Raw genomic sequence first — 24,939 nt, 5'->3', positions numbered from 1 at the left:
GTCTAAGTATAATGGCAATAGCATCCAAATTATACTAATCCCCTTTTCATGTTTACTTTTCAACAGCAATGTATCTTACTTATTTACCACTAAACGGTAGGGGAAATTAACTTGTGTATACTAATTCGTAAGTGAACTGAGATGTTGCAGTTAGTGGTTTCCATGTAGGAATGTAAAAGCATCAGGAAAGGGAATGATACTATTTGAAATATTGGGAAATGTTTTGAATACACAAAGAAAGGTAGGAAAGTAAATTGTGATGAGGACACAAGGGCCAGAATTCTCTGGCCGTTCACGCCAGCGGGATTCTCCGCTGGTGTAGGGTGACGTCCAATGGGGGCAATTCCCATTGACGGCGGCGGGACCAGAGAATCCTGCCTCTAGCAAACAACGTTCCACCGCCTCTCATTGGCGGGAAACATGTGGCTGGGAGGCCAGAGAATTTCTCCCAAGGCGTCTGCAGAGGGATGTGGGTAGGTTACGTGAGTGGGCAGAAAAAATGACCAATGGAGTATGATGTGAGAAAATGTAAATTTCTCCACTTGGGCAAAAAGAATAGAAAAACAATATACTGCGCTCCCGAGCATTCTATCTGGGGGTGTACTGCAAAAGTGCTGGAGAATCCTTCCCCCTTCTCACGCATCCCGATGTTCACAAGCAGGGTTTGCATGGCAATTGCCCGGGACTGCAAACTTCTTCTGGGCAATTGCCCTACATTGGGAAACGTCCGAAAATGTGAAAATGACTCCCAACTGTGTTCATTCAATAGTTAACCAGAAAGCATTAGAGGATTGAAACCTCTTCTATCTTCTGGGTAATCATTGCACAGACCCACTGACTTGCACAAGGTCAACCACACATTCCCAACTATCCTGGGATGCTCCTCATCCCTGATTATTTTCCTCCACACAAACCCCTGACCAACTCATTCACCCCATACTGTCAGGCCTGACTTTCACCCCTTTGTCCCCCAAGGTCTGACCCAATATTCCACGAGGTGTGACCTGATCTGACCCCTCCCTCCTGAGACCCAACCCAACTACCCCACCCGAGGGCCAACCCGACCATCCCATCCAAGACCCGACCTGACTCTTGCTTTGTCAAAGACCTTTAAAACTGGCTGGACCTTTAAACTTGCCTGATTTGCTGCAGCTAGTGCCAAAACAAAGGGGCAAGATGTATTTACTTCCCTTCAATTTTACAGCCCTTTGACACCAGGCCCTGGGGATGTGCTGCACTATCCAGATTTCGCTCAGCCTGAGTAAGAAGGTTGGGTGAGATACAATGGCCAGAATTTTAAGGTGAGTGCTTTCAAAGGGCCACTTCCTCAAAAGTTACAGTCCACTATTCAGTTGGAGAGAGATTGCAGAACTCTGAGGTACAGAGGGATCTGAATGTCAGCATACACATCACAAAAGGTTGGTATGCAGATAATCAAGTGATCAGAAAGACAAGTTGTTGTTTATTGCAGCAGGAATGGAATATGAAAGTAGGAATGTTTTGCTGCAGTTGTACAGGATATTGGTGAGACTACACCTGGAGGACTGTATATAGTTTTGATCTTCTTATTGAATAAATGCATTAGAAGAGAAGGTTCACTCAACTGATACCTAGGTGGGGTGTTATCTTACAAAGGAAGGTTGAATAGGCTGGGCCCATATCCATCGGAATTTAGAAAAATGAGATGTGATCTTTTTGAAACATGTAAGATCCTGAAGGGACTCGACAGGGTGGATTCTAAAAGGATGTTTCTCCTTATTAGGATGCTCTGTTTAAAGATCAGAGAGTTGTGGAGTCGGAGTCGTTGAATATTTTTAAGGCAGATATAGACAAATTCTTGACTAACATCAGGGGTAGATGGAAAAGTGGAGTTGAGACCACAATCGCAAGCCATGATCTTATTAAGTGACAGAGCTGGATCAAATAGGCTGAGTGGCTGACTGCTGCTTAAAATTTCTTTGTTCCTGTTGTTTAAAATATTGCAAGAGCCTGTTTCAGATTCCAAACTTGTTACATTTTAACATTTAACAACTTTATTAATGAATTTTCCTTCCTGATTCCAAAATGCACAGCTATGAAATATAAAAATGATGTTGCACAAAGTTTGAGTTTTAAATATTGTTGAGTTGAGTTGAAGAGTTATATTCAGTCACATCTAAGTGGAGATTAGTGAGCCACTGGGAGTTCACAGACCTGGCTCAGTTTGAGAGATAGAAGATTTAAAAAGGGATTATTGCAATTCATTGAACATTTCCATTACTCTTTTTACCCAATTTGTGCTTCTTCAATTCACTTGAACTTGAACTGATTCATCCACATCCTGCATTCTGCAAAAATAAATAATTATACATGATCCCAGTACTCATTTTAGAACAAGCATTACCAGTGTATATCACTTCGGTTTTACAGTCTAAGCTCACTTCACATGCACAAGATCACACATGTGCCAAGCTGCATGTTTTATTTGCTGTGAAAACTCTCTCAAGCAGAAATAGCGTTAACTTAATTCATTATGCTTCTCCTAAAATAAAGACACATCCACATATTGGATGAAATTCTCTGGCCTCCTAGCTGTGTGTTTCCCGCCAGCGGGAGGTGGCACATTGATTCTCTGATCCCGCTATTGTCAATGGGAATTCCATTGATGTCACCCAACACCAGTGGGAAACTGGTGGGCGACGGTGCGCTGCCAGTGGGCCTGGAAAAATCCGCTGGCATGAATAACTAGAGAACTCCAGCCACTGTTCTCAGGGTCATACTAAAGTGAACCACTGTCATCTGATTTTAAATATTACTCTCGCTACAGAAATGCCGCCATGAACCCCAAAGAAGTATTATTGCTTCTGCTGTGAGACAGTATACTTTACAAATTTATGGAGGCTGCAGGGTTAATCAAAGCCTTGAAATAAAATGTATGGCCCGTTTTTTTTACAGTAGTAATGATGGCAAAACTAATTGTTGTTTGCCGTCTTTACTCCTCTGAAATGGATAAATGCTTCTGGTGTCAGCACATGTGCAGTTAGCAAGGAAATCCAGAAGTTGCAGTCAGTGGTGCCATAGTGCATGCTATTAAAGTATCTCAGATTGCAATCTATTAGAAATCACTGAACTGATAAAAACTTGCCCTTTTGCATTATTAGTCTCATGGGTAAAACCCTATAAAAGTTATCCTTTATTAAATGAAGTGTAACTGGACTTTAACAGTGAATTAAATTCATAATTGCTTCAGTGCAACCTCAATAGCCATGAAATACTAATTTAATATTTGTGGAGTGTCAATTTCTCCATTATGATTAAAACAGTTCTGAGTATTTTTAAAATCTTTTTAATGTTTGGTTCAGTCTCTAAAGTAATTTCATGAGTGTCTCCCATTCATTTATTCATTCTCTTTTTAAAACATAATTAAAAGTGAAAAATAATCAGTGTATTTCACTTCCTGGTTTGCTGCCTGTGAAAATATTGCAACGTGATTGCTTGCTTATTATGTCTGATGATGTCATTGTTGCTGGATGGGTGGAGATCTCCTTGATTCCACCCAACACTGAAAAAGAAAAGCTCTATACCACACAAGTCACTAGAGTTTCACTACTTTGTGGCTGGATGTTTTTGCTCTGTTTAGTTTTTTTAGCCAATCCAGCTCAATTTTCAGTAAACACACAGGCTGCATAGTGACATAATGGGTGACACAGTGGCACAATGGTGAACACTACTGCCTCACAGTACCAAGGTCCCAGGTTCAATTCTGTGTGGAGTTTGCACATTTTCTCCTTGTCTGCGTGGGTTTCCTCCCACAGCCCAAAGATGTGCAGGTTGGGTGCATTGGCCATAATAAATTGCCCCTTAGTACCCAAAGTTGTGTAGGTTAGCTGGATTAGCCATGGTAAATGTACAGGGTCACAGGGATATGCCTGGGTAAGATGCTCTTTTGGAGAACTGGTGCAGACTCGATGGACTGAATGGACTTCTTCTGCACTGTAGGTTTTTCTTTTAAAAAACACTCAAAAACCAGATGGAGAATGAACTGCACAATGCCATCGTCCATGCTGGCTTAGAGCAAAGTTTAATGTTGAATTAGACACCAATAGTAAAATCATTTATCTTTGTACAAAACTTACAGTTTGGGCAATCTAATTCTTCTGAGTTTTTCTCAGGCATTGAGCTACTCTAATTTCAGTGCTGACTGATGCAAGTCAAATTGAATTGCAAGGATTTCCTATTTTTCCTCTTGGTAAAAGTAATAAGAAGAGAAAAGTAAGAATATAAGCCTCTCCAGCACAATTTTCATTCATGTAATGAAACTGTTAAAGAACTGACCTTGACACAAAACTGCGCTCAATGACATTTATCACCCAACAGAGACTGAAAACGAGATGGTGGACTAAGCCGGAAAAGCAACTCAGCTGGTATTTTCTACCTGGGAATCAAATAGCATCTTATAAATTTAGAAATAAAACCAAGATTATTACTGGGCTGGATCTTCTTGGAATCAGGGACATTCTGCAGACCTGTTCATGGAATCAGACCAGCTTTTCAGGAATTTCTCGTTCACACACCCTCAGAAATGTTACAATGCTGAGTGATCCCTTTGAAAAGTAAGTTTAAAAGGCCTTACCCCCCTGCCAGCTGATACCTCTCCATGCACCTCCATGACCCTTTCATCAACCCCAATAGTCCCTCATGCCTTCTGTGCCAATCTATGGTCCTTCACCCACCCTCAGTTTACTTATTTTTGTACATGTAATGTGGGTGTTATTGGATAGGCCAATATTTATTGTCCATCCCTAATTGTTCTTGAGATGGTAGTGGTGAGCTGCCTAATGAATTGCTGTAGTTCATATGGTGTAGGTACACCCATAGTGCTGTGAAGAAGGGAGAGAATTTCAGGATTTTGACCCAGCGACAATGAAGGAATGGCGACATATTCCAAGGTGCGTGACTTGGAGGTAACTTGTAGGTGGTCGTGTTCCCAAGTAGCTGCTATCCTTTAGATGTCAGCTATGATTCTCACTAACCTTTACAGATGCATCATAGAAAGCATTCTTTCTGGTTGTATCACAGCTTGGTATGGCTCCTGCTCTGCTCTAAACCACAAGAAACTACAAAAGGTCATGAATGTAACCCAACCCATCATGCAAACCAGCCTCCCATCCATTAACTCTGTCTACACTTCCTGTTGCCTCGGCAAAACAGCCAACGTAATTAAGAGCCCCACACACCCCGGACATTCTTTCTTCTACCTTATTCCTTTGGGAAAAAGGTACAGAAGTCTGAGGTCACATACCAACTGACTCAAGAACAGCTTCTTCCCTGCTGCTGTCAGACTTTTGAATGGACTTACCTTGCATTAAGTTGATCTTTCTCTATACCCTAGCTATGACTGTAACACTACATTCCGCACTCTCCCATTTTCTTCTCTATGAATGGTATATTTTGTCTGTATAACGTGCAAGAAACAATACTTTTCACTGTAAGTTAGTACAAGTGACAATAATAAATCAAAATCTTGTCCTTCTAAGTGGTAAAAGTCATGAGTTTGGAAGCTTCTATTGAAGAGCTTTAGCAAGTTGCTGCTTTGTATCTTGTAGTTGGTACACACTGCTACCACTGTGCGTCAGTATTGGAGCTGGTGAATGTTTAAAATAGCCAATAGCCTCTCATATCCTCTATGCTAACCTATGCCTCTCCATCCATCACCAATGGCCCCTTATATCCTTCATAGCTATTTGTGGCACTGCCATGCCCATTCACCCAGGGTACACTCTGTACAGGAACCAATGAACCAGGCATTAACAATGGCAAGTGCAAAAAAGCTTTAAAACAGTCATTCATTCATTATCTTTTTAAAAAATCTGCTTTTACTGCAGCCCTATAAAATTGTCTATCAGTGAGACCTTTAAAATGCCTATAGCAGAAACCACAAGCATTTGCCACTTCTTTATCTTGTGTAAATAAACTGTGCAATTGACAAAATAAATCTAAGAGAAAGAGCTGTCAGTTAAGCAATATTTTCCCATTTGGGCAACTGTTTCAACAGACATATGGATTTCTAGGCTCTCAGTCAAAAATGCATAAGGGTGGGTGGAGAGGCATAGGCTGGCATGGAGGGTATGAATGGGCATGGGGGTGCATAGTTGGGCATGTGTTGGCATGGATGGGACATGGGGAGTGTATGGGAATTGAAGGGAAATGAAGAGTGAGGGCTAGATGGTTGAATATCACATAAAACAATTGTTGAGGGAGCAGATTGGGAAGCAGATCCTGGAAAGGTGTAATAATAACAGAGTTGTCATGACAGGAGATTTTAATTTCCCAAATATTGATTGGAATCTCCCTAGGGTAAGAGGTTTTGATGGGGAGGAGTTTGTTAGGTGTGTTCAGGAGGGTTTCTTGACACAGTATGTGGATAAGCCTACAAGAGGAGAGGCTGACCTTGATTTGGTATTGGGAAATGGACCTGGCCAGGTGTCAGGTCTCTCAGTGGGAGAGCATTTTGGTGATAATGATCATAATTCTATCCCCTTTACAATAGCATTGAAGAGAGATAGGATCAGACAAGTTAGAAAAGTGTTTAATTGAGGTAAGGGGAATTATGAGGCTATCAGGCGAGAAATTGGAGGCTTAAATTGGAAGGAGGTTTTCTCAGAGAAATATACGGAAGAAATGTGACAAATTTTCAGGGAATATTTGTCTGGAGCTCTGCATAGCAACGTTCCAGTGAGACAGGGAAGTTATGGTAGGTTACAGGAACCGTGGTGTACAAAGGCTGTAATAAATCTAGTCAAGAAGAAAAGAAAAGCTTACAAAAGGTTCAGAGAGCTAGATAATGTTAGAGATCGAGTAGAGTGTATGGCTAATAGGAAGGATCTTAAGAAGGGGTCATGAGAAGGCCTTGGCAGGCAGGATTAAGGAAAACCCCAAGGCATTCTACAAGTATGTGTAGAGCAAGAGGATAAGACATGAAAGAATAGGACCTATCAAGAGTGACAGTGGGAAGTTTGTACGGAACTGCAAGAAGTAGCAGAGGTACTTAATGGATACTTTACTTCAGTATTCAGTATGGAAAACGATTTTGGTGGTTGTAGTGCAGACTTGCAGTGGACTGTAAAGCTTGAGCATGTAGATATTAAGAAAGAGGATGTGTCGGAGCTTTTGAAAAGCATCAAGTTAGATAAATCGCTGGAACCAGATAGGATGTACTCCAGGCTACTGTGGGAGGTGAGGGAAGAAGTTGCTGCGCCTCTGGCGATGATCTTTGCATCATCAATGGAGGCGGGAGAGGTTCTGGAGGATTGCGGATGTTGTTCCTTTATTCAAGAAAGGAAGTAGACATAGCCCTGGAAATTATAGACCAATGAGTCCAACCTCAATGGTTGGTAAGTTGATGGGGAAGATCCTGAGAGGCAGGATTTATGAACATTTGGAGAGGTATAATATGATTAAGAATAGTCACCATGGCTTTGTCAAAGGCAGATCATGCCTTACGAGCCTGATTGAATTTTTTGAAGATGTGACTAAACACGTTGGTGAAGGAAGAGCAGTAGATGTAGTATATATGGACTTCAGCAAGGCATTTGATAAGGTGCCCCATACAAGGCTTATTGAGAAAGTGAAGGGGGATGGGATCCAAGGGGACATTGCTTTGTGGATCCAGAACTGGCTTGCTCACAGAAGGCAAAGAGTTGTTATAGTTGGGTCATATTCTGCATGGAGTGCCCCAAAGATCTGTTCTAGGACCCTTACTCTTTGTGATTTTTGTAAATGACCTGGATGAGGAAGTGGAGGGATGGGTTGGTAAGTTTGCTGATGACACAAAGGTTGGAGGTGTTGTGGATAGTGTGGAGGGATGTCAGAAGTTGCAGCGAGACATTGATAGGATGCAAGACCAGGCGGCGAAGTGACAAATGGAGTTCAACCCAGATAAGTGTTAAGTGGTTCATTTTGGCAGGTCAGATAAGATGGCAGAATATAATATTAATGGTAGGACTCTTGGCAGTGTGGAAAATCAGAAGGATCTTGGGGTCCAAGTTCATAGGACACTCAAAGCAGCTGCGCAGGTTGAAGCTATGGTTAAGAAGGTGTACGGTGTACTGGCCTTCATCAATCGAGGAATTGAGTTTAAGAGTCGAGAGATAATGTTGCAGCTATATAGGACCCTGGTCATACCCCACTTGGAGTACTGTGCTCAGTTCTGGTTGCCTCATTACAGGAAGGATGTGGAAGCCATAGAAAGGGTGCAGAGGAGATTTGCAAGGATGTTGCCTGGACTGGGGAGCATGCCTTATGAGGATAGATTGAGGGAGCTCAGCCTTTTCTCCTTGGAGAGACGAGGGATGAGGAGTGGCCTGATAGAGGTGTATAAGATGTTGAGAGGTATTGATCGAGTGGATAGTCAGAGGCTTTTTCCCAGGGCTGAAATGCTTTCCACAAGAGGACACAGGTTTAAAGTGCTGGGGAGTAGGTACAGAGGAGATGTCAGGGGAAAGTTTTTCACTCAGAGAGTCGTCGGTGCATGGAATGGGCTGCCGGCAATGGTGATGGAGGCAGATTCGATAGGGTCTTTTAAGAGACTTTTAGATAAGTACATAGAACTTAGTAAGATAGAGGGTTGTAGGTAAGCCTAGTAATCTCTAAGGTAGGGACATGTTCGGCACAACTTTGTGGGCCAAAGGGCCTGTATTGTGCTGTAGTTTTTCTATGTTTCTATAAATGAAGTCTCAGAGACAAAATTTTTAACCAGCACCTTCAGCACTCAAAAGCTTCTGTGTCTGCCTCAAATTGCTCACTGGGGTGGAAGCCCGTTTCCAGTTAGCAACTTCCTGCTGCATTGCAACCAGGTCCTCTGGGCAGGCCTCCTTGCATTGGCCTCCATGGCTGTCTGTTTCCATTTTCTTCAAAGTGTGTGTCTGGACAGACTCCAACACCCCTGTAGAAATATGACCCTCCCCAACCTCTCCAGCTCAAGCATCAAGGCTTCCAGCACTGCATCAAAGAATCTGGGAACCCAGTCTTTGGTCTGCTATTCCACTGCTTCTCATTCTTCCCACTGAGAAAATCTATTGCAGCAGTCAGAACGGAAACTCCTTTTTCAGAACTAAAGGCTAGCTTTAGCTGATGGTAGCCTCACATGAACCTGGGCTTTGAGAACCACTCAGCAGCACATTTAGCAATAGGGCTGCAAGCCCCAATAAAGCAGATGAAAAGGCAGCATAAAGCTTGCTTGCTATGTACATCGCCTTGATAGGACATGTAATAATCACACTTTGCAATCCCATGCCTGCAAACTCTCCACCTAAACTTTATATCCCTCAATGTTCTAATTACTCCCTGATTACCAGAGAAATTATATAATCGGCAAATCCAAATCTTATTGGTACAAGAGTTTGACTCTGGTGTGACTTTTTAAATTTGTTTTATTGTTCATTTAAAAAAGTGAAGATTTTACAGTTTTGCAGGTTACAATGTTTAGGAAAAGACCATGGGTTGTAACTACCAACATCCAGGGCAGTAATCATCATAGAATCATAGAACCCTACAGTGCGGAAAGAGGCCTTCGGCCCATCGAGTCTGCACCGACCACAATACCACACAGGCCCTACCCCCATATCCCTACATATTTTACCCACTGATCCCTCTAACCTACGCATCTCAGGACACTAAGGGGCAATTTTAGCATGGCCAATCAACCTAACCCGCACATCTTTGGACCGTAATGCCTGGGGGGGTCACCCCAAAGATGAGCTGGGGAATCACTTACACCAGAAGTTCCAGATGAAGATAGCACAGCAATTGCCCGGGAACTTTGACTTCCCCTGGGTAATTGCCCTGCACTAGGAACCATCCGATAATTAATAGTAAATTGCAAACTTTGGATGGTTCTGACGGTGTTACATCAACAGTTACCCAGGAAAAGTTAGAAGAATTTAAAACCACTTATAGCTTCTGGTTAACTATTGTATTGATGCTCAACCCCTCTTCCCTACCTCTCAAAGCCCCCACGCAACTCCCCCGCCAACCATGAGGCTCTCCCACACCCCCTCCACCCACCCAAGGATGATGCCCCGAGCCTTGTCTCTAGGGACTCCCCGACCTCCCCACTCCCAATTCCCCTTGACTCTGTCCCCCAGTCAGCAAATCCTAAACTTGCCTTCTCCCTGGCTTTGTCAAAGACATTTAAATATGGTTGGACCTTTAAACATACCAGGTTTACAGCAGCTACAGGCATTAAAATAAAGCGGTCACGACCTACATACATATCTGTGGCTCAGTTACCCTTGACTGTCAGCCCCGGGAGTGCACTGCACAACACCAATCTCACTCGGTCTGAGTCAGAAGGATAGCCTGGATTTCCAGGTAAGTAACTTTAAGTGGAATAGCAATATGACTCAGTTGCCATTCCATTGGAGGCCCAATTATTTTCTCTCAGTGCTAATTTCTTTAAGCTCTGTGGAAAATTAATGCCTTTGCCACGTATGTATGTATATACTGTAGTGATTTATGTCTTTTTCTGGTAACTGGACAACTTTCCCTTCTACTTTAGAAAATATTGTTCTATATTTTTTATATGTATTTTGGATTTTGCTACATTATGGCGAAAAGCAAATCATGGCTAAATAGTTTAGAATTTTAGATTGGTTGTAACAAAAAAGGAGTCCATTTGGTCTTTTGAATCCATGCTAGCTCTCTGCAAGAGCAACTCGGCTCTTCCCACTTCTCGACATTTTGTCTGTAGCCCTGCAATTGTTTTATCTTCAATTATCCTGTTCCCTTTTGAAAGCCATAATTGAATCTGTCTCCACCACACCCTCAGGCAGTGCATTCCAGACCCTAACTGCTCACTTTGTAAAAAATGTTTCTCCTCATATTGTCTTTGGTTCTTTTCTTAAATTGGTGTCCTCTGGTTCTCAACCCTTCCAACACGAAAACAATTTCTCACGACCCACTCTGTTCCATACGCCTCATGGTTTTCAATATTGCTATCCAATCTCCTCTCGTTCTTCTCTTCTCTCAGGAAGATAGCCCCAGTTTTTCCAGTCGACCAATGTAATTGAAATTCCTCTTCCCTTGTAAAGATTATTGTAAATCTTTTGCACACCCTCTTGAATGCCTGCACATCTTTCCTAAAGTGTAGTGTTCAGAATTAGACCCAATTGAGGTTGAATCAGTTTTTAACAAATGTTCACCACAACATTCTTGCTTTTGTATTTTATGCCTCTATTTAAAAAGTCAAGGATCCCACATGGTTCACTTTCTCAAGCTGCCTTGTCATTTTCAATGATTTATGCACAAACAGCATCAGTTCCTCCGCTTCTGCATTCCTTTTAGAATCATATCCCTTTTTTAGAATCATATCCCTTTTTTATTCTTGCATGGGATGTGAGTGTTGCTGACAAGGTCAGCATTTGTTGCCCATCCCTTACTGCCCTTGAGAAGGTGGTGGTGAACCATCCTTCTGAACTGACGCAATTCCATGTGTGGTGGTACACTCACTGTGCTGTTAGGAGAGCAATTCCAGGTCTTTCTCCCCAGAGAAGAAATGATGATAGTGTTCCAAGTCACTGGGTGAGACTTTCTGACCCTTCTGACCAGTGGGATCTTCTGGTCTCGCTGAGGTTGACTCCTGCATTGAGTTTCCTAGTGGTGAGACAGGTGAGCCATGCAAAACACCATTGGCTTCAGCAAGATCAGAAGATCCTGCCAGAGGCTAATGGTGAGCCGTCTCCGCCACAGTAAAATCCACCATGGAAGATTCCTGCCAGAATGCTGTGTGGCTTGCAGAGGAACTTGCAGGTGGCAGTGTTCCCATGTGTCTGTGCCTTTGTTTGTGTAAGTGATAGGTGTTACAGATTTGGAAGTTGCTGTTGAAGAAGTCTCAACAGGTTGACTCAATATATCCTGTAATGGTATACACTGCTACCATTGTGCACCAGCGTTAGAGGGCCTGTATATCTGAGATGTGGATTGGGTGTCGATCAAGTGGGCTGCTTTGCCTGGATGGTATCAAGCTTCTTGAGTGTCATTGGAGCTGCATTTATCCCGGCAAGTGGAGAGAATTCCATCACATTCCTGATTTGCGCCTTCGGGGATAAGAAAGTAAGCTCCTCACCACAGAATTCCCAACCTTTGACCTGCTGTTGTAGCCACAATATTCATATGGTTGGTCCAGTTAAACTTCTGGTCAGTGATAACCACCGGATGTTGATGGTGGGAGATTTAGCAATGCTAATGCCATTGAATGCAAAAGATTAAATTCCTTCTTGTTGGAGATGGTCATTGCTTGACACTTGTGCAGTGCAAATGTTGCTTAGCGCTTATCAGCCCAAGCTTAAGCGTTGCCCAAGTCTTGATGCATATGGACAAAGACTGCTTAGTATCTGAGCTACAGTACTGAACATTATGTAATTTCAACAAACATCCACACTTCTGAATTTAGGATTGAGGGACAGTAATTGATGAAGCAGCTGAAGAAGGTTGGGCGCTGAGGAACTCCTGCAACGCTGCCCTGGGCTTATGTTATTGTTTCCAACAACCACAGTCCTTTTCTTTGTGCTGGTTATGACTCCAATCATAGAATCATGGAATCAACAGTGCAGAAGGAGGCTTTTGGCCCATCGAGCCTGCACTGACAACAATCCCACCAGGTCTTATCAGCCTAACCCCTTATATTTACCCGCCTAATCCTCCTGACACTAGGGGCAATTTAACATGGTCAATCAATGTAATCCGCACATCTTTGGACTGTAGAAGAAAACCAAAGCACCCGAAGGAAACCCATGCTGACATGGTGAGAATGTGCAAACTCCACACAGACAGTCACCCGAGGTGAGAATTGAACCCAGGTCCCTGGCGCTGTGAGGCAGCAGTACTAACCACTGTGCCACCGTGCCGCTACCATCAGTGAAGTATTTTCTCCTTGAATTGCATTGGGTTCAATCTTACCAGGACTCCTTGTTGCCACGCTCGGTGAAACACCTACATTTGGCCAACATGTGTCTCCAGACCCGTAGCAATGTGGTTGACTCTCAAAATGCCTTCTGAAATGGAGAGCAGTTAGGGATGGGCAATAAATGCTGGCCCAGTGAAGCTCACATCCTGTAAAATTAATTTTTTTAAAAATTTCTAACCCAACACTGGGCCAACGTGACTCAAATTGCCATGGTGATGGCATTTGCGATGGCAAGGGTACGAAGGGAGCCATGGACTATCTACAAACTTTCTTAAAATATCAGTGAATATCATAAACAAGTCAGTCTGCCAGAGTCCAGAAGAAAGTCAGAGCAGTTAGAGGCCAGAAATCGCAAGGGTTCACAGGACTGAAATGTGGATGGTGGCTCGCAGTCAGATTGAGAAGTTCAAATTTGGAAAATATAAAAGTGAATCTGGAAGGTTTGCATAGATGGGATTAATGAGAGGATCTGCCATAGTATTTTGACTGTGAAGTACAGTTCTGGGGTACAAGTTACCAAGTTGAGGAAGGCAGAAAACAGAAGTAACCCTCCAGAGCAAAGAATCATTTTGGACTGTTCCTGGGAGATTCAAATGGATGCAGTGTAAAATATACCTCTGAAGAGTATGTTTTTTTCTGACTGTGCTAAAAGTAACAAAGGGAACAGTTCTGTGGTTGAAAGTTTAAGAATACTTTAAACTTTAAGTATATAAAAATAGTATTTAATCAGTGGTGTTTTTAGCCCGATGTTACAGTAGAAGTCTTAAAATGTGAAATTTTGTTACTTTATCTTTTCAGCTATTAACAAAGTTTAAATTTTTTTTGTAAGTTATCAGTCTCTATGAGAATTATAACAAATCTTTTTAATATTCGTATAGATTATTTTAAATGCAGCTTTTAAAGAAACCTTCTTTGAAAGGAAACCTGTTGAGACCATCTCACCCATCTGCTTTCCACATTGACTGCTCTTGTCTTGTTCTGTTGCCAGAATCATCAAATTTACGTTTTTCTTGCAATAGCTCTGATGCTTAAGCATTTATAGCCACTACATTGGAATTCTCTCTTGTATTAAATCTTTCAAGTGAGAAGCGGCTGTCTCTCCTGGAATGTCTGTCTGTTTCCATCCAGTTGAGATTATCTTCATTCCCCAGTGGCAAAAGCTGTAAAATTTCAAGCTGGAGGTTGCTCTCAGTTGGTAGATTAATCTTCAGCAGTGAGTGTCCAGGTAACAGAGAGCTTATAAGCATGATTCCATTATCTCTAACACAGGTAGTGTATTATGAAATGAATGGAACTTGAGTATTTGACATTGTTCGATGAAGGAAGTGAAGGAAGTCACAAGGATGGATTTTCCAAACCTTCGCTCATGAGTAGATATTTTGTCCATTTGTAGTGGGTATTGAAAAATTACAAATTTCAATCTTCAGAAATATCAACTTGAAGCCCCTCTGCAAGTTGCAAGAAGTAATCCGGAAGGAATGAGTTGAATTGATGACTGTGAGAAGAATATCAATTGCATTTTAGAGTGGATTTATGGCAAGTATGTGGTTTGCAGCTTGTTTCGCATTCTTGCAGCTTAAAAAGGAGTAAAGAGTGTACAACAAGGGAAAAGTGGATGAATGTGAGAGGATGACTGACAATTGACAAAGGTTCTTCTTTACCCTTGTATCTTTGAGTGACGAAGAAATGCTGGTTTCTGGGATTCTCATGATCCCTTTGAGAAAATTTTTAAAACTATCTAAAATGTCCTTTTAAATCCAATAAAATAAGTAAAATTCTTCAGAGTACAAATCCAATAAAATGAGTCAAATTCTTGTCAAGAGAGGATACCTAAATCCAAATGGTATACATTTAATAAAGAAATTAAAAGATTTTTAAAAAAATCAGTATAATGAACTCTGCTGATGTTCAGTAAAAGGACACCCCAAATCCCAAAAGGGAATCTTCAGTGGCAGTTTTTAACTATTTTTGCAATTTGGAAAAAATGTGGGAACAGAGATGAAGCCCGGTGAGAAAAGGGATCAGTCTTGTTGTAAATTATTAAAATAAAAAAAGTTTCTTAAACTTCAAACACACAACAAGAAAAGCAACAGTAAAGAGCAACATTTACAATGAACTACAGTAATGATTATTCAGACAGTATACTTAAATTACCCCCAATCCAAAACTATCTACTTTCCAAAACTTTGCGAATGTACCATCCCCAAAACAACATCCCTTAGGTTTTAACACTATGAGCCAAATCCAGCAAATAATAATCAGGCGGGAACCTGGAGCTTTCTTTTGGGAAACATTCTAGTTTAGAACAGAACAGGTCTTAGACAATTCTTTTGCTTCCATTTTGTACAACGGCTTGATTTTTCTGAGAGAGCCCTGCTTTGCAACAGGGCATGGTTATGATCTAGGGCCCTAGACTTCTAGCCTCCACTTTCCTTAACAAAGTAATTGTTTCACCCTGCTGCTAGGATAATCTGCATCTCACTAATCCTCAGCGCAACTAAGTCCCTATCAGTTTGGTTTTTTTATCTAATTCTTGACTTCGTTTTGCTCCAGCTTTCTAAAAATCAGGCCCAATTTCAATCCTTTCAAAATCCATTCCCTTCCAAAGTGCTAAACCTGGGTCATCCAGATCTAATATGGAGTGGAGAGAAAGATTGTTTATGGTCGGGGGTGGGGGGGGGGAGGCAGACAAAGGTGAAAAATTCTGAACGTCAGTTAACCAAAACCCAAGTTAGGTATTCCGATTCAGAAGTTGCATGGTCAAATGCAAAACAATTTCCCTTTGATTTATTAATGTAACAGCTTCAAACTGGGAGAATACTGAATAATTTTCTGCCTTTTACATACCAGCTATTCTAGGAGAGACTGGATTGAGATTTCCAAATCTTAATAATCAGCGCCAGCTTTGTAATGGTGGCGATTTAATGCTCCAAGGGAAGCCATAAAATTTATTGGATGGCATCATTTTACTAAAAGCGTCTTGGCAACATGAATTTCTATATCCCTCCAAATAGACATCAGTGGAATTTTGAAGCATTTGAAGGCATAGACTTTGTTTGCACTTTAGACTGAGGGAATTAATCTTCAAATCCAAGAAGAAAATTATTTATACCCATTTCACCCATGGATTCGATCTATAGTATCAAATGAAAATGCAGTATTCACGTCCGCTATGTCATTCAATTGCCACAGATTTACTTCTTATTGTCAAAATTGTACCTTCATGCTTCTCAAGATCAAGAGCACATTTCTTCATGAGAGTTTTATATTTTTCAGTAATTAATCACTCATAGAGAGTTCTTATTAAATTCTGCAAATAATTTCTGGTTTTCAATAACAGGCAAGAGAGCTACTTATTATGAAGGAATCACTGCAACTACAGTGAAGAATATTGGTTTATAGCATTTGGCTGCTACTTTGCCGTTTCAAGCCCTTATACAATCTAATTAAAATACAATTAGTCATGGATAATATTTCAGAACCTATCACTTTGCACTCTTTCACTCTCTCTGACATATATCTCAAAGCCTAAAGCAGCTTACTTCGACTTCACAAAAGAATGAGAGAGATGTTTGTCTCTCACTATGGCGACCTCACTCTACTCTGTGTAAGTTCTGACACATTATCAGCTTCTGCAGTGGTTCTGAACGTCATCAAAATGAGCTCTGGGTATTGCCACATTATCCTTAGTGCAGCCCATTGGGTTTGTTAACACTTGAACTGGGTTGCTCAGGGAAGGTTTTACAGATGATATATTACCTGTCACTTGCAACAGGTTTAGGTTTGTTCTGCGGCTCATCTGAGCAAACAGGAGAAACGTGCAATTAGCACTAGATCCGCTCTGTGAGGAACACAACAATGGCATTTGTAAATAAAAAAGGAATGTTAGAGCAATTTAAATGGTTGGCATTTTCAAACGATGCAATGAAAGTACAAAATTAACCAACACTTTGAACCTAGATAAATGTTGGATCCATGTGTTAATTCATTGTTCCAAGACACGGATATTCAGTTTGTTTTTCACTTTCGTTTTTAACCATTAAAATTCCTTGCCCCATTTCTCTGTTCTTAAGCGTCCACAAGTTTCTATAATTTCTAAGTGAAGATACATAAGGAAAGTATGGGCGGTATAAAATTGCTATTACTCTTTGCTAAAAGGAGATAAGTTCGATCTGTTAAGTGTGTGCCAATATCCTAAAATATTTGTATTATACTATTAGTGATGCACAATTTAGTTAAAAATCAATTCTGATTTGGCAGCTTTGGTGCTCATCCAATGTCTCACTTTGTAAAGTGCGGACAATAACGTTGATACTAGAGCAAAATTGCCATCACTGACAAAAACTGCAAAGGGCACGCTGAGGGAGGGCTCCATGTGACATGTACAGATTCCATGCAGCAGTGAATGAATTTGCATAATTTTCCTTGCTGTCATTTTATTTTTAAATGGCGACATCTTTTCTCAATGCTTATCATCTTTCTCTGTTGTACCATCCTCTTTTCTTGCATTCTGGTGCTCTATTTTTTATATAGATCTTTATAAACATTCAGCATTGAACCTCAAATATCAAACAACTGTGCCATGTTTCCATTTGACGTTTAATCTGAAGGAGCTGGAACATTCTAAATTTATTTAACGTTCCTGGGTTGCGACAAGTCATTAAAGTCTGAGCTTCCAACCTGGACCATTTTACCCTCTAATTAGTTCCAAGTCAGTGTGAAGTCTTCATAATTTTCCACCGAATAATTTCTAACACTGGTTTATTGATCCTACTGTTTTTGGAGCTCACTTGTTTGGTTCTGCTGGTGAATCCCCCCCTCTAACAATCTTTAACAGACTGACAGCTGCAGTAATGGATGATAAGTGAAAGCACTCCATGGTACTTTTTGTCATTTACTTTCATTTTCTCACCACACATTCCACTATCTTTGTCTTATTACTAAAGGATTATCTTTTTAGATCATTCCCCAGAGCAATTCTCACTGCAGGAAAGATTTGGCGACTGTTTTGCTTATTTACTATGCATTAGAACGTTGCATTGAAGGTTTGAGTTGCTTGAATCACATATGTGTTATAGATTTTTAAAAATCTCTTTGGTGTAGAACCCAACAACAGAAGGATTGTACTTTAGACATAACTTTTTTTTGTTTATTTATAATGATATATTACAAGATAAAGCAGGAACAGACAAAAAGTTGCGATTAGTATTGGGTTTAGTTAACATAGAATAGTTGAGGCATGTGACCAGTTTAGGTGTTTTATAGATAGTTGGTGGATTAACCCAATGCATAACTTCAATAAATAACCTTAAACATCAATGTATCCATGCGGTTTGCATGTCCTCCCTGTGTGGGGGTTTCCTATGGATGCTCCATTTTCCTCACACAGTCCAAAGATGTGTAGGTGGATTGGCCATGCTGTATTGCCCCTACTTAGTGTCCCCCAAGATGTGAAGGTTAGGGGAATGGGGGGGGAGGTAAATGCATGGGGTTACGGGAAGGTGAGCAGGTTAAGATGCTCAGTCAAAGAGTCGGTGCAGACTCGATGGGCCGAATGACCTTCTTCTGCACTGCAGGGATTCTGCGATACTACCATGAGATTGTTGACTTTGACAGATCAAGACAGCCGAATGGCATCATCTTATGCCAATGATCCTTTGCATAACCATTAAAAATAATGATGCCTTTTAAAATTTTATGTTTTGTACAAAACAAATATGTGTTGTGATTTTGGAATAAATGTTGTTGAAAAGACTACTTAATTTTGACAGTTAATCTGAATGAAGGTTAGGATCCAAGTTCACTGGATATAATGCCACACACTGGTTCTTCGCTCCAGAAGTTTTTTTCAAAGTGCTACTAACTTTGTGAAAAGTCTTTAGAAAATCTCTTCCGCATGAAGGAGAAAAGACGCAATTTTGTCTCATGGAAGCACTTGATAATTTATTTCTTGACAACATGAGTCTACGAACAAATAAAAGGTTGGAAATAATTGAATTTTTTAAAATACCAGATGATGACCATTTAGTATGGCACAAATTCTTATCAACACTGGTTTTCACAGCTGTCAACAAGAGGACACATTTACACGAGCTGATTTGGAATCCAGGAGGTGAATTTTACAGAGCTGGGAAGTGTTTCCTCACTATCCCTCCACCAACACCCACATTACAAAAGTTAGTTGGCCAACTTTAGAAAGGCTGCCCTGCGGTGGTAACACACTGACAGCAGCCTAAACTGGTAGAAATTGAGACGTCTGCCCCTCAGTGGGAGGAAGGCCCTGCCTTGAGAGCATCCAGCTGGTCTGATTGGTTGGCAACTCTAGCAGTCCCAACAGTGCCAGAACCCAGGAGTGAACATTGCAGGGCCTGCAGGTAGGCTGAAATAGAAGAGAACAGTGGATCCCATAGGACCCAGACGTAGGTCAGGGATTTTTGGCTGGGGAGGGATCAGGCACCCGAGGGAAGGGGGATGGAACGGTTGGCCCCAATGCTTATATGGCACCTCCAAAAGATTATACCCCCCTCAACCCACACTGTTTTTACTTTTTCACTTCAGATGGTGAAAAGCAGATTCTCCACTCTTGCCCATCTGCCAATGTGTATCACATAATGGCATTGGCGGGTGATATGTACATATGTGGTGATCCCGTGGTTAAATCATCACCAGCCAGTTCTCCCCCTCAGAGATCAGCTGATGGGCATCTGGGACTTTGGTGTCTTTACCTTTTCCGTACTATGCACCCTCCGAGACAACTTCAAGCTCCTTTAGATAATGCAGTTGCAGTTAGTTTGTCAGTTCATATGAGGCATTTCTTGGTTGCATTGTGTACCAAGGTGTGAAAATGGTTGGCTCTTCATGTAATGCAGGATGAGTTTCAATAAGCAATGTCTAATCAATAAATGCTGATGTTCAACTGGCAACTTTAAATTGTGGGCGTTACCACCAAGCAATGCTAACGAGGAGCCTTCTGAACAAAAGCTAAAGGCTACAAAGATATTAAAAAGGCAGTTTATTCATCCGTGAGGCTGCAGCATATTTCATGACAATATTGTGACAATATTGTGAATTAAGCAACCTTTTTGGTTTATTGTTGTTAGCCAATTCTTCCTTAACATGCTTAGAATAGAGGTTACTGATGTCAGACATTTAGGTGAATATGTGTATTTTATAAGTTACAAGAGAAGGACAGATGTGGCAGAAAAGCTCCTAAAAAGACGATCAAAGCAATCTTAAAAGGGATTGCTTCTTTTGTTCTTACATTTGCTTCTTTTTCTTGCAGGTCAGAGGTCAGGAAGTTTCAATTCCTACCGCCTAGCAATCAAGAACGAAGGCCCCCTCTTACAGCGTGTGAGTGGAAGGGTTGTTTACCTGCACAACAGGAACGTAGATCCCCAACAGGAGATACAACAACATCAGCGTACAATCGTAAGGGCAATTGCTAAATGTGGGGTGTAAATCAGAAACTCTAACATGCTCTACATTATATGGCTTTACATTTAATTGTTTTTTATAGTTGCCTGATTTATCTTATTTCATTTGAATATTTCAGTTTTATTTTTCTTTTACTTGCTATTTTTGTAATTTTTAAAAAAAAATGTTCCTCATTCACACATTTGGATGGAGATTATCATCATACTAGGCTGAGCCTGGACTAAATCCAGCTCTGAGAGATTCAATATTATTATCTAACCTATTGGGGCAGCTGAAAAGGATTCTGAAGCAGATACAGGCAAGTTGACTAATAAACTGTTGGGCAAGTGTCATTTTATACTTTAAGAAGCTATGTTATCCAGGTTGTTTTTTTTTCAGTATTGTTCCGAGTGCCTAATTCTGAGAAGATGGTTTATCCTCCTTTGTTCTATTGTGGGTGTTCTCAGATTAGGATGCTAGCCTGCACATGTCCTGTGAATGGAGATCCTAAGTAGCAATGGAGTAATGGTAATGTTTCCCACAGCATGATTGTTAGGCCCACCCTTTGCCTTCCTCATTTCAATGCAAGAACAGGTCATCAGTCCAACATAGTAGGAAGTAAATACATACTCAGTTCAGTGGAGTAGTCTACAGTTCAGGTCTTATTTGTGTGGTCTGTCCATTTACTCTCTTTTTTTATGCATTCGATGCTACCCTGCAGAATATGGAAGCACAGTTACCATGACTAAAGCATCACACTGCAGAGTTCCAGTCCAGCAAATTTGACAGGTTATTGGCAGATTGTTGTTATTGTTACTGTTGTTGTGTTGTTGCTTTAATCACTAAAACTTCTATATTATAATCCTATACCTGGCACATAACAACTTAAGTGCTACCTTGTAAAGTATTTCCTGTGTATGCTCACTCCCTACTGTCAGCACCTTGCAATAGACAGGTCCACCTGACGTGATGGTTTCATGGGTCAGAATCCAGCCAAAAAGCAGGCAGCCGAATTTTGGGGTTTACCCCCACAGGTCTGGTGAGCACCGGCAAGATTGCAAACCTCAACCGTTGAAGAGAGGGGGAGAAAAACATGAAATGTTTGGACAAATGAAAGCTTTACTTGATCTTTAAATATGCACCTCCCCTGTGATGATGGGAGAATGGGCAATAGTGATAAAATCATCCCAATCCCAGTCTCGAAATGAAACGGCCTTGATCCTGATACACTGGCCGGAATTCTCTGGCCTTGCCTGCAGCTGGGATTCTCTGGTCCCGCTGCAGTGAACAGCTAAGTGCCAAATTCTCCGTTCTCGCTGGGCATCCGAGACTGGAAAATTCCGGTTACTAAGTCTTGAGACTGTAGGATGCACAGTGTTTCATCATATAAGTTAAAGCAACAGTACTTAAAACTGTGATGAATAATCTTTGAGTCCTGACATTTGCCTTTTTCCAAATTATATGGAATACTTACTCACTTATGTATTTTAAATAAGTTTAGATATTTGACACGTGGGAAATAGAACAATTTTCACATTATTCTGTTGTGTTTAAGCAAAGTCTGATTCATTTGTGTTTGTAATGCATCCATCGCGAATTAAGGACTTGTAGCTCATAAATTAACAAACCATACGATCTAATGAAATTTCAAAGGACTTTCTGAGAAAATTCACTTTGCCTCTTTTTGGAAAGATCCTTAACAGTGGTTTCTATTCTTGCTTGGAATGAATTATGGAAGCAAAATGCAAGAAGATTACTCGAAAAATGACACAATCACTACCTGACACCGAAATGCCACCGGGGTTTGGGAAGGTTAAACGGCATAACATTTTTGCTTGTCTGCTTCAACTAGTTGAAGAGCAGCTGTTCCGTTCAGTGGAAGGACAAGCTGCCTCAGATGAAGAGGAGGAAAAGTGGACTGAAGATCAGAAGACTCAGGTGAAGGAGGTGAAGAAAATTCTGACCAGGCTTTGTTGCTGTGGGAATGGGTGAGCACTCTTTTCAAGCAGTTCCAACTTTGTCTAACTTAGTTTAGCATCAGGTATCACATTGCCAATCAGTTTTCAAAATTGAACTGAAGAGGCTAACCTTTCACTACCTGAGTTAATGGTCACCTCTTATATCCTCCACTCTCATAGATTAGACAATTCCAAATGTGCCTAATTTTCTCAAATGGACTACAGATACCAGCACAATAGAGCGTGAGTTTTTGAAACAAATTAAGGATAGTTTCATTGTTTGATGTAACAGAATAGTAAACACAGCTCTAATGCAGAACCAATGCCATGTGATTCCAGTACCACAGGGAAATTGAATAGGATATTTTTCACATTTGTCAGAATGAACATTATGTGATGAAGTTTTGCATTTTTTGGGAGACACTGCAGACCTTTAAAAATGTCAGATGGGACCCAATTCTTAGATTCCTGACCACCCCCCCCTCAATTTTCACCAGAGTGGTAATAACAGCCCACACCTTGTACTCCTGATCTGGCTAGCGCCTTTGCAGGAACAGGCATTTTCCTAGTCCTCAACATTTTTCATGGAGTCGGGCCAGCTTTTCAAGAACTTGTGAGTTACAGCCCCTCAAATGTACCATGAACCATAGTCTAGATGAGGGCAACTTTTGAAAGGTAAATTAAAGGGTCCTTGCCAATGTCCCCTCCTCCCCCCAATCCCACCCACTCATACCTCCGCACCTAATCTCCCCCATGGCCTCTCATAATCTCCATGCCAATGTATGCACCTCCACCCAACTACCATGACCCCTCACACCCTCCATGCCAACCTATGCCCATCTGCCCACCCTCCATGGCTCTTCATAACCCTCAGCAAGGAATGCATGCTGAGGCTTGGTTGAGAGCCCAGACATCCATTAACTTGTTGAGGCAGATGCATCCAAGGGAAAACATTGCTTGATTGACAGATCTTTCTCTTGGATCTATTTTATCAATTGCACAATGTGTATTATCACCAGCTAAAGAGATGCCAAGTGCTTGTAGCTTTTGCTAATGATGTTTTGAAGGTCTGGATGATTAACACTTTCATGGGGCTATAGAAAAATCAGTCTGGTAGAAGAAAGTTATCAATGAATGACTTTTTAAAAAAGTTTTTATCACCTGACATTGTTGCTATAGGATTCATTGATTTGGTGCAGAATGTATACTGGTGAATGGGCATAGAAGTGGCATAGGCTGGAATGAAGGATATGAGGGGCCATTGGGGGTGGGTGAAGGGGCATAGGTTTGCATGGATGGAGCATGGGAAGTGATGGGGTAGAGTTAGAGGGCTGTTTTTCACTTTATTCTTTTTTATTAAATCGGAATGAAATACCAGAGCACCGAGGGGAACCTTTTAACCAAGCCCCGATCAGCAGATCATGTCACTTTCTCACAATATTCAATGTTGGACAATAATTTGATGTGGCAGGACAAGAAACAATGTCAGCTCTAGTTTGGCTCGTCCTTGCCTTAGTTGTGATGATGTTTTAAGAACATAAGAACATAAGAATTTTGTGTTTTTGTTTGTTATTATTTTTATTATTATTATTATATTATTATTTTGTGTTATAATTTGCTGAAAGTGTGAATTGATTATGTTATGGTTAAGGGGAAAGTGGGCATCTTGGACCTCAGTAAATAGGGCAACAATTGCATATCTGCTTACCCAATCATATTGAAAGATTGAGGAATAAATAGCAGAAGGAAATGCATCTTAGAATGCATGAAATCCAGCACAAAAAAAATTGGAGGGGGAAAGAAAGATTGGATTAAGATAAAGAGCAAAAAGGAATCCATCAGGAAACGGTTTATTTAACTTATCTAAAGTTTAACATTTTTAAAACCTCCAACAACATTTAAAATCTAAAGGAATGAAACTTCACACCTGTGGTAGTCCACTTTCAATGCCAGGGAACTTGTTAACAAAGATCAATATTTATCATACAAAATGATACCTAGGATGAAATGGACAAAATTGAACTTTTTACAGCAGGTTTAGTTTGAACCTATCACAAAATACAGCAACCTCGTGCCATTCAATGCACTTCAATGGTTAGTCAGCTGGAAAGATGCCGTTCTTGTGAAGCTAATGTTGTAGCACTGCACCTTGAAGAACAACATTTGGATTCCCACGTTTAACTCTGCATTTATCTTCACCTGAGATTGCCGTAACATTTACATATAAATAACAGCTAACACCATTGGCGTCTGTATTATTTTAACTATAAATTACAACCCATTATATGACTTCAATTTTAATTTAAGTCTTTTTTAAAATGCCTCAGTTTTGTCTCTTGTCATGTGTTATATTTTCACAGTTGTGATGATAAGACTATTAGAAAGCTGCTGTCAGAATTTGGGAATATGAGGAGTGATGAGAGCAACAGTGCAATTCTGGAACTGGTCGAGAAAGTGGCTAAATTAAAAGAGCAACTGGAGTTGAAGGAATATAAAACCCAGCAAATGGAAACAAACATGGATCAGGTAAAAACCTGAGCAGCACAATGCGTCTCTTTCAGGTCCACTAAAGGTGCATCATGGACAGATATTTAAAGAGGTCCTGTCCTCACTAAAAAGTCTTTG

General features: G+C 40.8%; 1 protein-coding gene across 1 annotated transcript in view; it reads left to right on the top strand.

Moving 5' to 3' along the window:
* efcc1 (EF-hand and coiled-coil domain containing 1) overlaps positions 1–24,939 on the top strand; it is an 80,800-nt gene that overhangs the window by 43,809 nt on the left and 12,052 nt on the right. The window contains exons 2-4 of the mRNA XM_080182182.1: positions 20,226–20,371; positions 22,209–22,344; positions 24,675–24,840. Coding sequence (XP_080038308.1) covers positions 20,226–20,371; positions 22,209–22,344; positions 24,675–24,840 — 448 coding nt within the window. The remainder of the gene's footprint in view (positions 1–20,225; positions 20,372–22,208; positions 22,345–24,674; positions 24,841–24,939) is intronic.

The sequence above is a fragment of the Carcharhinus amblyrhynchos genome, chromosome 3 (genome assembly GCF_965287045.1).
Source record: "Carcharhinus amblyrhynchos chromosome 3, sCarAmb.v2.hapA, whole genome shotgun sequence".
Lineage (NCBI taxonomy): Eukaryota > Metazoa > Chordata > Chondrichthyes > Carcharhiniformes > Carcharhinidae > Carcharhinus > Carcharhinus amblyrhynchos.
This window is presented reverse-complemented; position numbering and strand designations above follow the sequence as displayed.